The 12931-nt window shown below is 37.7% G+C and overlaps 1 protein-coding gene across 11 annotated transcripts in view; it reads left to right on the top strand.

The window, feature by feature from the left end:
* SNX14 (sorting nexin 14) overlaps positions 1-12931 on the top strand; it is a 56022-nt gene that overhangs the window by 30172 nt on the left and 12919 nt on the right. For all 11 annotated transcript variants that reach the window (XR_012672925.1, XR_012672923.1, XR_012672924.1 and 8 more), the window contains 7 exons: positions 3187-3319; positions 7949-8150; positions 9120-9203; positions 9340-9440; positions 9733-9844; positions 11637-11677; positions 11846-11965. Coding sequence is in view for 3 of the 11 variants with exons in the window: in XM_075145420.1 (XP_075001521.1) it covers positions 3187-3319; positions 7949-8150; positions 9120-9203; positions 9340-9440; positions 9733-9844; positions 11637-11677; positions 11846-11965 (793 nt within the window). In the remaining 8 variants the exon portion in view is untranslated. The remainder of the gene's footprint in view (positions 1-3186; positions 3320-7948; positions 8151-9119; positions 9204-9339; positions 9441-9732; positions 9845-11636; positions 11678-11845; positions 11966-12931) is intronic.

Raw genomic sequence — 12931 nt, 5'->3', positions numbered from 1 at the left:
CTCATTAATGCCTTAATAGCTGTTCAGTGGTTTGTTTTCTCATTATTCGTGCCTCTCTAAATACATGCTATCCAAACTCAGAAAACAATTTTTTTGTTATGGGCTTTTCCTTAGAATTTGTCAGAGCATCAGTATTTCATATATTATTCATACTATTCTTGAGTCTTGAGGGAACATTATCAACGTTATTTTACAGGTTAGGAATGAAGGTATGTAGACACTTTTTATCTTTTATGTGCCAGGTCAGTGTATTGAGTTATAAGTGCTAGAGTGTTGAGCAATAAGAGGTACTTGAGCTATAAGTGCAGTTCATTGATTTTTTTTTTTTTTTTTTTTTTTTTTTAAGTGCAGCTCTATGAGCTCAGGATTTCTCCTCATTGGGTGTAGGGGTTTTAGTCAGCCAAAAGAAAATGGTACTCTGACTTCACGTGCATGTAAATATCTAGCTTGTCTGATACATACGACCTGTCTGGTACTTCTTGACCGGCAGAGTTCACACTAGCATTCTTCAGCTGCATACCCCTGGCTGATCACTTGCGAAGATCTGTTCAGTGTGCTGAACGAGGCAGGGATCCTATGGGAAAATTATTTTGCAACCATCGACGAATAAAGAATGCCACAGTGTACAGTGGCACTAATGCAATCTTTGGTATGCAATTCCCAGCTATAGAGTGAACAACAATTGCAATTTTTTAATATTATGTGTGACTTACGGAGCTTTAAAAAAACCCTCTTGTTGTCACATCATTCATCAGAAATGTTGGAACCTGTACACTATCCGCTCAGGGCCCTGCCAAGAAAGCAACTATAGAATGACAGTCTAATAGCGCTGTTACGTGGATCAGCACTAGAAGGAGTGGGATACTTTTCCCAGTGAGTTCTGTATATATATTTGTTGACAGTAGCAGAGTTGACAGATCTTGAAAAACTTGGTCTCTATTCTAAACTGGCCACCTCCTCTCCTCTTTCTTCCCTCATGCTTTGAACCTGATCATATCCTAGTCCCATCTCTTCCCTTCCACTTAGCCTCAAGTTCTTTCTCCTATTTCTACTTAACCAGTGAATCTATTAGATTTTGATCCTGATACCTGGTTTTGGTTTGGTTTTTTTTTTTCCCCCCTTGCTCAGTGTCCTCAAAAGATTGATCGTCCTGTTGTCTGTCTGCCTCTGCTAACATCCCCAGATTTTCTCCATGCTCATCTAATCTGGTTTGTGCTCTGCATGGTTGCTCAAGGATTTTTGCCAAACCAGTCCTATGTTCTCTCCATGCGTTGTCTGCCATGTCTCTGTGTACCCTCTTATTCACCGGTGATTGTTCTGAATTTGTGTCTCTTCCTGCAAAGAGATCCCATCCTAGTTTATCACTTTATACCTGTTCCAGTTTAGTGATTGCTCTGTATTGGTTAGGCATGATCTTTGGGCTCAGCATTGGGGCAGGAAGGGGTGGTTCCTAGCTATCAGGTTGAGTCCTGGCTCCATACAGCTCTGTACTGCAGTTACAGGCAAAGCTGTATCCTGCCCTCAGCTGGAGCATGATCAGTGTGCGAAAGAACTGATCTGAGCCTGGAGTCCTCTTATCAGATCTCTGTGTGGATTAATGTTTTTGGTTGAAATCTTGAGAACTGTACAAGTTATCACAGGAATGATGAAAACTTCTTCAAGAGTCAAGCCAGAAGTCTGAAATATTACCCTTCTAGAAAAGCTGTCTAGTTTTGTCTGAATAAGGTTTGTATTTTGCTAGCCCAGTGATTAAGCTCTTGAAGAAGATTCAGTTAGGTCCCCAATGTGAAAAAGTTCAGCATGTAGAATAACATGTAGAATAAGTTGTTTAAAAATCGAGTAAAATTGTTCAAACATGGATTTATACTACAAACAGCCAAGTGACCTTATCTTTGCTTAGCAGAGATAAGTAAGATAGATGGTGCCTGTCTGCTTTGGAGCTGATAATAATATGAGATAGAAAAAGCAAAAGATTTGAAAAACAGTGGATTATTTACACAATTTTAGTCACGTACACAGTCTGGGTAAAATTATAAACAGGAAGATTGTTAGTAACACATGCACATTTTGAGTCAGCAGTTGATGTTGTCAACATGGTTTTACAGGCAATGAAGATGCTTTACCTGCTGTTCTATTGGTACTACTGTTGAGTAGTTAATAACTTTTTGTTTTAAAGGAAAAAGAAACACTTTTTTGGTGTTTGGATATTTTTTGGTCCTCTAAAGTACTGATTGTGCTTTCAATCTCAGTAATCTATAAAGTTCTTTTGAGTCTTTGATTCTGCAGTTCACTGTATTGATTTTTAATAAACTGTATTTATTGAATCACCATAAGTAGCCTTAGACTGATTCCATATTCAACAGAAACATTTTTCTTTACAGAATTACTAACATTTCTATGTAAGATATAATCTTTGGTGTCAGGTCTTGTGTAAGAGCATTAGAATGCTATAAAATCTGTTCTCTCAGTAAGGAGTGCGCTTTCTGCCCAATTATCTTTCTTTTTCCATACCTTGTTGCTTTTTGGATGCTTTGTCGTAAGTGGCAAGACTTTAAAAAGTCTTCATCTTTCAGTCAGACTGGCTCTTCAAGCCAAGATTCTTCAGTTGCATCTGTTTTCTCTCATGCTCAGTCTTGCTCCTTGCACATTCCTTTTGTCTGTCCCTAATGCTTAAAAGTAGAGATCTATCTTGAATCATACATGGTTGTAAAATTCTGGGATGTTTATGTAAAAAAAATGCATCTAACTACACCATTTACAGTACTTGGCAAGAGTGGATAAATATTTGAGTATGAGTACATGGAAAAGGACAGAGTTAGTGACCTTCTTGGTGTGCATGCCTGTAGCAATACAACTGTTTCTGCTGTCAAACCAAAATTGTTTTGCATAGTTAATTGTTTATTCTATGTCCTGCATTACTGGGATACTGTTATGAGAGTGTTAATGTTTGCTCATGGTTAAGCATATGGGAATCTCCTATCTTTTAAAAGTGTAATCAAGAAATTTTGCTGGTCAATCAGAGAACAAATTTGCCATAAATGAATTTCAGTTTAAGTGGAATTGTAAATATATTGGCTACTTGTTTATAGAGTTGTTTCTCTTATCTGCAAATGATGTGCAATGGCCTGCTGAGCTGCTGTGTAATAATATGCCTTGTGTTGTGAACTCTGGTTTCTGTAATCCTAGGACCACACAGAAGAGAGGAGAATCATTTGGAATCAGCAGAATAGGCAACAAAATAAAAGGTGTATTCAAGAGTTCTGCAATGGAAGGAGCTATGTTGCCTAACTATAACTTAAATGAAGGAGAAGATGACTTTGTGAGTAAAAGCTTTAAATTTGTCTTTAAGTCTTTGTTGTTGTTGGGTTTTTTCTTTCCTTATATGAAAATGGTAAGTTTCTGCCTTTTCTGCTGTCTTACTTCAATGCAGGGTTTCCATGTGCTGCCTTCTGATTTAACTTGCTTTGTTTTCCCTGTATTCATTCACAAGCCAAGGCTACATCCCCAGCTAGTGTGCCTCTGAGCTTATTGCTTTAGTACAGAGAAGTACTAAAAGTAGCGGTGTCAGGTATTTGTGTCAGCAATGAATTTTTCTCTAAAAACTTACCATGCCATTTTATAATTCTGGATAATAAGGTATGCATAGGACTGCATGCATGGCTTTTCATCTGAAGCTTGCCATAAGACCTTAAAACCATAGAAAAAAGTAGTGGAGAAATTGCTGTCAAGCAATTGGTCTGTGATGCAGCATTTTCTCTAAAGATCATGAGGCAATAGACCTTTCTCATTTGTCTTGGGTGTCTCCCTCAACTAATGTTTTTCTTTCATGCTGTTAATAGAGCCAATGGTAGAATTAATTGCATGGGACATTGGTATCTGAAGCACAGTTGGGGGACAAATGGAAAATTTTAAAAAGGGTCAGAAGCTATTGGTAGTCATGGATTTTTTACAGTGTGATTGCCAATTCAACCTTTTGTACCTGTTCCTAACAAACAAAACATTTAAGCATTATCACCTTGATAAACTGCTAGCTCATTTTCCACAGCCTGAAGATAAAAGTGTAAATATGAGTTTGTTATTCACCTTGTTCAGAATTGCTTTCAGAAGAGGGTGGGAAGCAACTTAGAAGTCTAGATAGGTTGTTGGTTGTGATTTGTTATTTTTTTTCTTTAAGAGGAGGAAAAAAAGGCAATTTTCTGTAGAGGCTAAAACTTCATGTAAGTCACGTCTTTAAGGGGGCAGAACTGTTGCAATTAATTTCTTGGACAGTTAAATTCTTGTTGTTGTAATTTCTCTCTTTTTGAGGTGAGATTCTAATGAAAATGGGTTGATTTTGCAGCATTGCTGTCATAGATTCTGCTAGCCAAAGGGCATGGAAGTATAATTCCCCTATAGTAGAGGAACTAGTAGAAGTATAATGGAAGCAGTGGAGCTCAGAGAAGGAACATGTTTTTGTGCCAGAGCACAAGAAGTTACTTGTGAGAAGTTGCTGAATTCAGCGAGAGAGACAGACATAGAGTCTAATCCTTACTGAGGAAGGTTTTCAAATGGACAGAATGTTTTTCAAGAACAGAAAGTTTTAAGTGCAGCATTGTCTCAAATCCCTTCACTAAATAAAGGGAGGATACTACATTTTTGCTAAAACCACCTTAGACAAAGTTTGAGAAATACCTAAGTCCCTTCGCTTGGTAAGTGTGGATGGGAAGAAGAAATGGGAAAAGAAAACACTAAACTTGTAAGGTTACTGTGCGTCTGAACAGCTGGACAGAGCCGTGACTTCAATTCATGAGTGAATACTGAACATAGAGTTCAACACTAATAATGCCACAGTAAATGCTGAGGTGTAGTTTCCTAGCAGGCATCACAGGGTCAGAGAAAGAGCTCTTTGGGACAAGAAAAATGTGATCTGGGAAATGACAGTATAATCATAAGATGGTGGCAGTGCAGTATACAGACTTAGCAACTTTTTGATTAGATTATATACAGAGGATATGGGTGTTATTTCCTCCTACACAGATCCTGATTAGGTATGTAATTGGTGTTAATGTAATCGTTGGTGGATTCAAGGTAAATACAAGGTAAAGAATGGCAGTGAAATGGAGTTCTGTGCATTGTGACAGAAACCGAACAATGTCTTTGCTTTTTGCTTTTTTTTTTTTTTTTGACAAAGTCATGTTGGTTGCGGTTAAGGCCTATAGGAAACATCCATTTAGTCTAAGGAAATCACATAGGAATAGAAATATGTGATAGCAGCTTTTTGAGGCTCTGGGCAGCAGCTTTGTAAGCTGCTAACATGATAATAGTAATTCCATGAGACCACACTCAATCTTTGTCAGCTAAATTTTAAATATAGCAAAAGATATTCTGCATATTAAAGCACAGGTATTGTTCCCAAGGCAGCCAGAAGACCTCTAGACTTGAGTTTGTGGCTTTGTTGGATAAAACAAATGGAAAGAGGCTGAGGCAACCTGTAACTATTACAGGTTGGTAATCTGTTTAGAAAGAGGCTTAAAAATCCCAGAAATTCATGCTTCCTGGCTTACAGTTAATGTAGGTGCTGTGGTTGTCATAGTGGAAAAGTCTGCAAATTTATATAGGATTATTACCAAAGCCAGGGTAGAAGTCAGGTGAGGGGTCTGGTGAAAAGAGGTTATGAGCGTGTGAAACTTTGCTGATGATTCAATACAACCTTGGAAGGGCTGAGTGAAGAAGGCAGATAGGGAGTTTATGGCCCCTTCACGATCAGTTAAAAAATGACTGACCCCTACCTGGTCTAAGCCCTTATGCTAATTTTGCGCAGTGCTGGGAGTGTAATTACTGTATCAACCGAGAGGATAAATGGTAGGAGATGAGAGTTGCAAGTAGTGGTAAATTAAAGAGAAGGAATCAGGAGATGTAGGCAAGAGTTGAGTTTTGATCAAGTCCGTTGCCTAAGCATTTAGTTTAGTCAAAAACTACAGAATGAGGTAAGCCTGAGTGTTTCTAGAATGGCCTTGCATTTTTGCAAGGAGGTCCCTGTGGAGATTGTTTTAGTGCTAATGCAAATATACACATTTAGTCAGGATAGATTATAAAGTGTTAATTTTGGCAGCTGATAGCTCAGCCCTCACAGCGTGAGGGGGGAGTACAAATTGCACCCAGTTCATGCTGCCCCAGCTGCAGAAACTCCACTGTTGTTGACTTGGAGTTGCTATCCTGAAATGTTGTTCTGCTCTTTCTGTCCAGTGGTGACAACCACATAAAGCCTGGGGAAGGGGGAAAATGAGGGTAAGACCTCATACAGAAGACTTTGTAGCTGTAAAGTTACCTGACAACCCCTTTGCTGTAGTTCAGAGAGCATCTGTCCTATTTATTCCATTCTTTGGTGTGAGTTCGTCCTGCAGTTTGTGAGCCCTAAGTGTTCATTCCAGGCTGGGGTTATTTTTGTTTGCTTTGTGAAAGAGCACAGCCTGTGATTCAGCTCTCAAATTGTGAACCACCTTAGCCGAGAGTGGTCTCTGTGCAGCGGCAACTGAGACTGCTCTTCACCTGTCACAGTTTCTCTTTTTATCAAATAAATCAGGTAAGTGGAAGCAAAAATGTGTTTTGAGAAGAAGAGGTTCAGTTAGTGGATCTACAGAGATCTGTTTTGGAAGACAACGGTCCACACTGTAACCAGTTTAAGGATTGTTTTGATACTATGCAAAGGCAAAACAAAACTGAACAAAGATTGCTCGTGTGTTGAACCATTTATGCTTCAGCTGCAGTTGAGTCATGATCACGTGAATATTGTAGTGCAGATACAGCCAAAGTTATTTCAGGGATGCTGTATCGCCTTAAAGCTTTAATTAGATTGTCCCGATACAGGCAAAACTTGTTAAGCCACCTAGGCTTGGCCTCTGAGGGAAATTTGGCTTTAAATTATGAAGCTAAGGGAAAAGGACTTGAAAGTGGGATTCATGCTTTCCACTTGGCCGTAGTTTCACATGTTGTAAATTCGTATGTTAAAATCTCCTATTTTAGCTTTAACAAGTGACAGTGCTCTCCAGTCTCCGTGAGACTTACTAAAATAACATACTTTTGCATTGTCGCTTAACTCTAACCTATCTTGACATAGTTAATAGCTCTGTAAATTGTGGTGGGAAGAGCAAGGTGCTGACTGCCGCAGGCTGGAGGCAGGATGATGGGCTTGGGTGTTGCTCCTCATCAGGCAACGCCTGCCTCCTCACAGGGTTGCAACGTTTTAGAAGCCCTTGCAGCCTGGCAGCAGGCTAAATGAGGTTCAAACAATTTCAAGTTTCGTAAGGAAATGGGACTACTCTCTTTTTCACCTGCTTGCCTACGTGTGTGAAAATACAAATTGCTCTGGGCTGCAGGAATAATTCAGTCCCAATTGTGGCTGTGTTGCACCTTGCAGAGCAAGTCAGGTTCATGTGTCCACAACGTACTCCGTTGCACTTGGCTGTGGGAGACCTGCGCTGTTGGCTTCTGTCTCTTGTTGTGTTTAGATAGCTTCGTGGCCTGACCTAGTAAGCTCAAGTCTTCAATTTGGGTCCTAGTACGCTGGAAAATGCAGTGCAGCTCAATCTGCTAGACCCAAGCAGGTTCCTATAGCATTCAGTCTGTGTGTAAGGCATTCTTCCAGCTGTCTCCTGTAGTACTTCTATTATCTCTCTCTCTCCACCCCACCACCTTCCCTACCCCTGAACTGTCAGATATGGAATTTGATAGTGCTATAAAAACTTTCAGTTCTTACTAAAAGTTGCTAACTTCAAATTAATTTGGATCTAAAAATAAAAATTCATCTACATGAAAACTCTGTTAATAAAATGGATTTTTTGTTCTTTTATTACTTAGTAACACATACTTAAAGACTCTATTTATGTTGCATTACCATATATAAGTTTTGCAAAGGTAGACTGAACCAATTAAAATAGAACTGTAGATCTTGATGTTTGAATCTTTACAGATTGAAGAAGGCGTTATGGTGATGGAAGATGATTCTCCTGAGGAGGCTGTTAGTACCCCAAATACACCCCGCAACCTTGCCGCGTGGAAAATTAGCATCCCATATGTAGATTTTTTTGACGATCCCTCCTTGGAAAGAAAAGACAGAAAGGAGAGAATTCCTGTGTTCTGCATTGATGTAGAGAGAAATGATAGAAGGGCAGGTATGCAGTGTTGTGTATAAATAAGATGTCGTTTAAAAATGATCTCAAAATATTCTAGTGTGCTGTACTCTGATGGCTGTTGCAGTGTATTTTGCATACATGTTCTTCTGATTTTGAAATAATGACTTGAAAATTCTGAGGAAATGTGTTTGAGAGCTAAATGATCACATTTAGCATTTGCAAGTTGAGAACTGACTCCTTAGCATGGATCAGTTCCATTTAGACTTCATGCCAAAGTTTTTGAGATTTTCTCTTCCCAAAGGTATTGATCCTACGATTCATATTAATAAACACTTGGCATATTTTTCTTTCACCCGCTCTGAACTTTGGAATAATGAACAATAAATAACTTTTATATAAGCCTTAAAAAATAGTTCGTAGGAAATGAAAATGTTTTGCGTATTAGGAATCATCCTGGCTTGCAGATAGTTTATCAGTATCTAGGTGGGAATACCTCCATATTGAGTGGGGAAAATAGCATCATCCTGGGGCTGCATAGATGTCTGTTAGTGAAACTAGTGCTTCCACAATAAGCAGGAAGTTTTTAAGAGTTATTTAGTGATACCTTCCGGGAGGGAGAATGATCAGGATTCAAGCTGATGGTGCAGAGGACTGTATTCGACAAGTAGTATTTCTGTAAATCATTTGGGTAAAAGTTTGAAAATAGATCTAGCATAGTCAGCCCTGATAATTTTGAAGTTATGCAGTGCTCCATTGTTTAGATTTTAGGGATCCCCTAAATGAGATGATAATTTCCGTGCTAGTACTATGTCTGTCTACCAGGTGTGCATTTTAATTTAACACTTAAATTACCTGGCTGGGATTTTTTTATATTATGGCAATATGTAATAATATCATTGAGGTTTTCCTATAATAATCCAACATACATTTGCTGTTGCTTAATTAATCTCTCAAGTGGCATAAAACCTGGTTTATTTTTAATGTTGGTTTGGCTTTTTTTCCCTGTAGTTGGGCATGAACCTGAACACTGGTCTGTCTACAGGAGGTATCTTGAATTTTATGTGCTTGAGTCAAAGCTAACGGAATTTCACGGTATGTTCTTCATCATCTGGAAAGCCACTTTCCCACTGCTATGATTATCATTCAGTACTGAGCTGAAATTTAAAATAATGAAACCAATGTTTGCTGCATTACAAGAATAATTTAATCTCCTTGTTATCTTTATTAGGTACATTTCCTGATGCTCAGCTTCCCTCAAAGAGAATCATTGGCCCCAAGAACTACGAGTTCTTAAAATCCAAGAGAGAGGAGTTTCAGGAATATCTGCAGGTATCAAACAAGCTTTTGGAGCAAAGAATATTCTAAAATTAATAATATAAAATTAAGAAAAGAATATCTGGGGTTTTTTTTGTTTGTTTCCAAGTAATGAGTTATAGAAAGGATTGAAGTGGTAAATAAAGCTTGTTAAAGTTTCACGTGACTGAAAACAGAAATCTTTTGCAAATGACAATATCTGTGGTAATATAATGCTCTTTGACTATTTCTTTTTGCTATAGAGAAACTGATTTTTAAAGATAAGTTTTAAAGTACTTATACTTCTTTCTTTCCTCCTCTCTCAAAGAAACTTTTGCAGCATCCAGAACTAAGTAACAGCCAGCTTTTAGCTGACTTCCTGTCCCCTAATGGAGGAGAGACTCAGTTTCTTGATAAAATGTTGCCTGATGTGAATCTTGGTACGTAATATGCTAGCTGTTTATGCTGACAAATAGTAATACTGTAGACACTGTGACTGAATGATAGTAGTAATGAATAGATAACTCTTGTGTGAGGATATGCAGGTGGGAAATAAGAGCTCTGCTTCTTCTCAGCCCTTAAAATTATAGCTCAGCAGGCAAGATATGCTGATACTTTTTCCTTGAAGAAAAAGAACATTTTGAGATTATGGAGAAAAGTGTTGAAGTGGTTGCTTTTGAATCTCTGTGTCAGCAAGCAAGGTGATAAGATTGCTGTAACAAATTTCATAGTTCAAGAAGACTTACAGTATTGTCATGAGTCAAATCTGCTCAAGTCAGTCATTGTTTACAGGTGTGATGGTATAAACGATTTCTTAATATAAACTACCTTTGGGTGTTAGTTGATTAAAACCTGTTTATTTAATCTGAAAACTGCAATATTTAATATTTCTAGTATTAGCTAGCATTACGATCTCTTAACATGAGCAACTTAATAGAATTTGAGGCAGTGGTGTGTGTAGTATAGGTAGACCAAATGGTAATTGAGAAGTTGAGAAATTCTTGATGTCTAATGTAACAGTTGGTAATAAATCCAAAAAGTAGACTGCAGTGTGACTTTCCAGCTTGGCTGCAATATAGCTGTCTCAGGATAGTGGACCTGAGCTGGTAAGGTCAACATCATGGCCATTCTGTCTTTGTGTATTGTAGCACTTGTGGTTCTGGCACCAGCGTGGTCCAGAAAAGCTGTGTCTGAACTGTGCCACTGCATTTCTGCTTCTCCCGGTCATGGTGTGAACCTGCTGGGGTGGCTGTTCTCTTAGGGTGCTTACTGAGTTGTTGAATGAGATTTCAGTGGTCATCCTCCAGTCAAAGGGTTTTGTTTTCTTTCAGACCTCCCCTCTAGATCCAACTGTACGGTGTTAAAAAAAGCTTATAATTATGGTGTTTACTGTAATGCATCTCATGTCTGAGACTATGCTTCACTTCCCTAAACATAATTTTAACAAGTCTTGGCATTTCAGTAGGGCTTTTTGTGAGAATGGGCTATTTTTATTATTATCATTTGATCATTGTACATACTTTCCAATGTAAGTTCCAAATTTAATGACATGTAGATAAGAAAAATAATACTGTAAATGTAGTGCTTAAAATAAAACTAAACACTTTCAGCATTCAGTTACCATGCTGTATCTTGATAGCCTTAACAGGACAGAAGAGCTGTTTTTTAAGACCACAGCTGTAACCTGTCCAATTTGTAAAACTTTACTCATGAGTATTTTCAAGACTGGATTCTTCCAGAACCTCCCCAGATTAGCTGATCTTTTCAGGGAAAGAGGAGAATCTCAGTTTTTGTGATTTCTGTTGTGATAAATAATTATGAAGAATGAACAACTTAGATACAGAAAATTGTGCCGATGCTGGTGTCATATAGTACTGCTGTTATGGTGCTATAGCTGTTTATGTTTGAATTTCTAGAAAAATTACGAAGGCAGATCTAGAGTACTTTGCTTTTTCCCCCCCCCCAAAAATATTCAGATAATCATCTGTATATTTTTCATATTTTAAGTATCTTTTCTTGAAAAGTACTAAGCATTAAGTTATAAGCTAGATATGTGGGAGACTTTATTTTCATAGCTTTTTGTGCCAAATTAAAAAAAAAATACAGATTTTAAAAACTATTGTATTTTTAAATTAAGTACTAGACAATGAGTACATAAAATGTAGCAGAGCAAAATGTCTTTAAGATCAGGCAGTGATAACAAAGTTTTTGTTTGTTTGTTTCTAATTATAGGTAAAATTATAAAATCTGTTCCAGGAAAGCTGATGAAAGAGGTGAGTAAGTCTTCCAGGTTGCCAACATTTTAACTTCAATGACTAATTTTATGTGCTACTAACTTACAGGCTAGTCAAAAATTTGTTTGGAAACTCAGGTTTTTGTTTGTTTGTTTGTTTGTTTTTCTATAATTATGCAAATGACAGGTCACTCATATCTTATTTCAGAAAGGTCAGCATTTGGAGCCATTCATCATGAATTTTATCAACTCCTGTGAATCTCCCAAGCCTAAACCAAGTAGGCCTGAACTTACCATTTTGAGTCCCACTTCTGAAAACAACAAGAAGGTACAGTAAGTCATCTTCCTTCCCCACTTTACAGGAGTGGGAAAAATTGACCATACTCTGAAAATGCAAAGAATAAGCAGAAAAAAAAACCATAAATATAACAGCTTTACCTATTTTGTGTTGTCTTTTCACACAAGAAGGAGAATAGTAGTGCGGAGAGATTTGTCATCTTCTGTCTTGTAAATATCTTAGTCTGAATGACTTTTGAGGGTTGGTTGTTGGTTGAGTTTTTTTGTTGTTTTTTTTTTTTAAATTCTTACTGGATTTGAAGATGAGGATACAGAGTAGAGAGCCTGGAAAGTACAGAGAGAAGAGGAGGGAAAGCAAAGGTGTAAAATGGGGAATGTTTAAATATCGTAAGGCAGTTTCCTTTTTGAAGTGAGACAAGCTTGAGTGTTTTGACAAACATGTGGCTTGTCAAAGTGCTACAAGCCAAAATTTTCAAGGTGCTGATACCTGTTTATCTGCCTTTAAAGCGTTATATACAGTTCATTGATATCTGATGTACGTAATATTAACTGTAGAACTTAACTGCAGTTTCTGTCTTCAGCATTGCCACAGCTAAAGCCCAACACTTGCAATTTTAACCTTTTATTTGACTATAGGAAAAGGTAGTTCCTTTCTTAATCTTCCTGTATTTGTGGCTAGAGACTGGTAAAACTTACTTGAAAGACTTCCGTTAGCTTCAGGGGCTTTAAAACTACGCTGGTCTCTATATTTCTGTGTTAGATTGCTTTAAAGTGTTAATGTATTTGTGGAATTTACAGAGGAATATTGTTTCTGGATTTCAGAGACCCAAGCTCAGTGTTACAGAGTTGATGTGATTTGGGACAAAATATTTAATATTCATTCACTTTGCCATGCGAGAGGTTCTAAAAGAAAACAATACTATATGCTTTTCTGCTATCTCGTTAGCTGTGGGAAGAGGAGTTGAAACTGGACTATGTAAGCTGGGACATTTCATTT

This window comes from Calonectris borealis, chromosome 3 (genome assembly GCF_964195595.1).
Source record: "Calonectris borealis chromosome 3, bCalBor7.hap1.2, whole genome shotgun sequence".
In the NCBI taxonomy this organism is placed as follows: domain Eukaryota; kingdom Metazoa; phylum Chordata; class Aves; order Procellariiformes; family Procellariidae; genus Calonectris; species Calonectris borealis.
The sequence above is the reverse complement of the archived record's forward strand: the minus strand, read 5'-3'. Positions and strand labels throughout refer to the sequence as shown.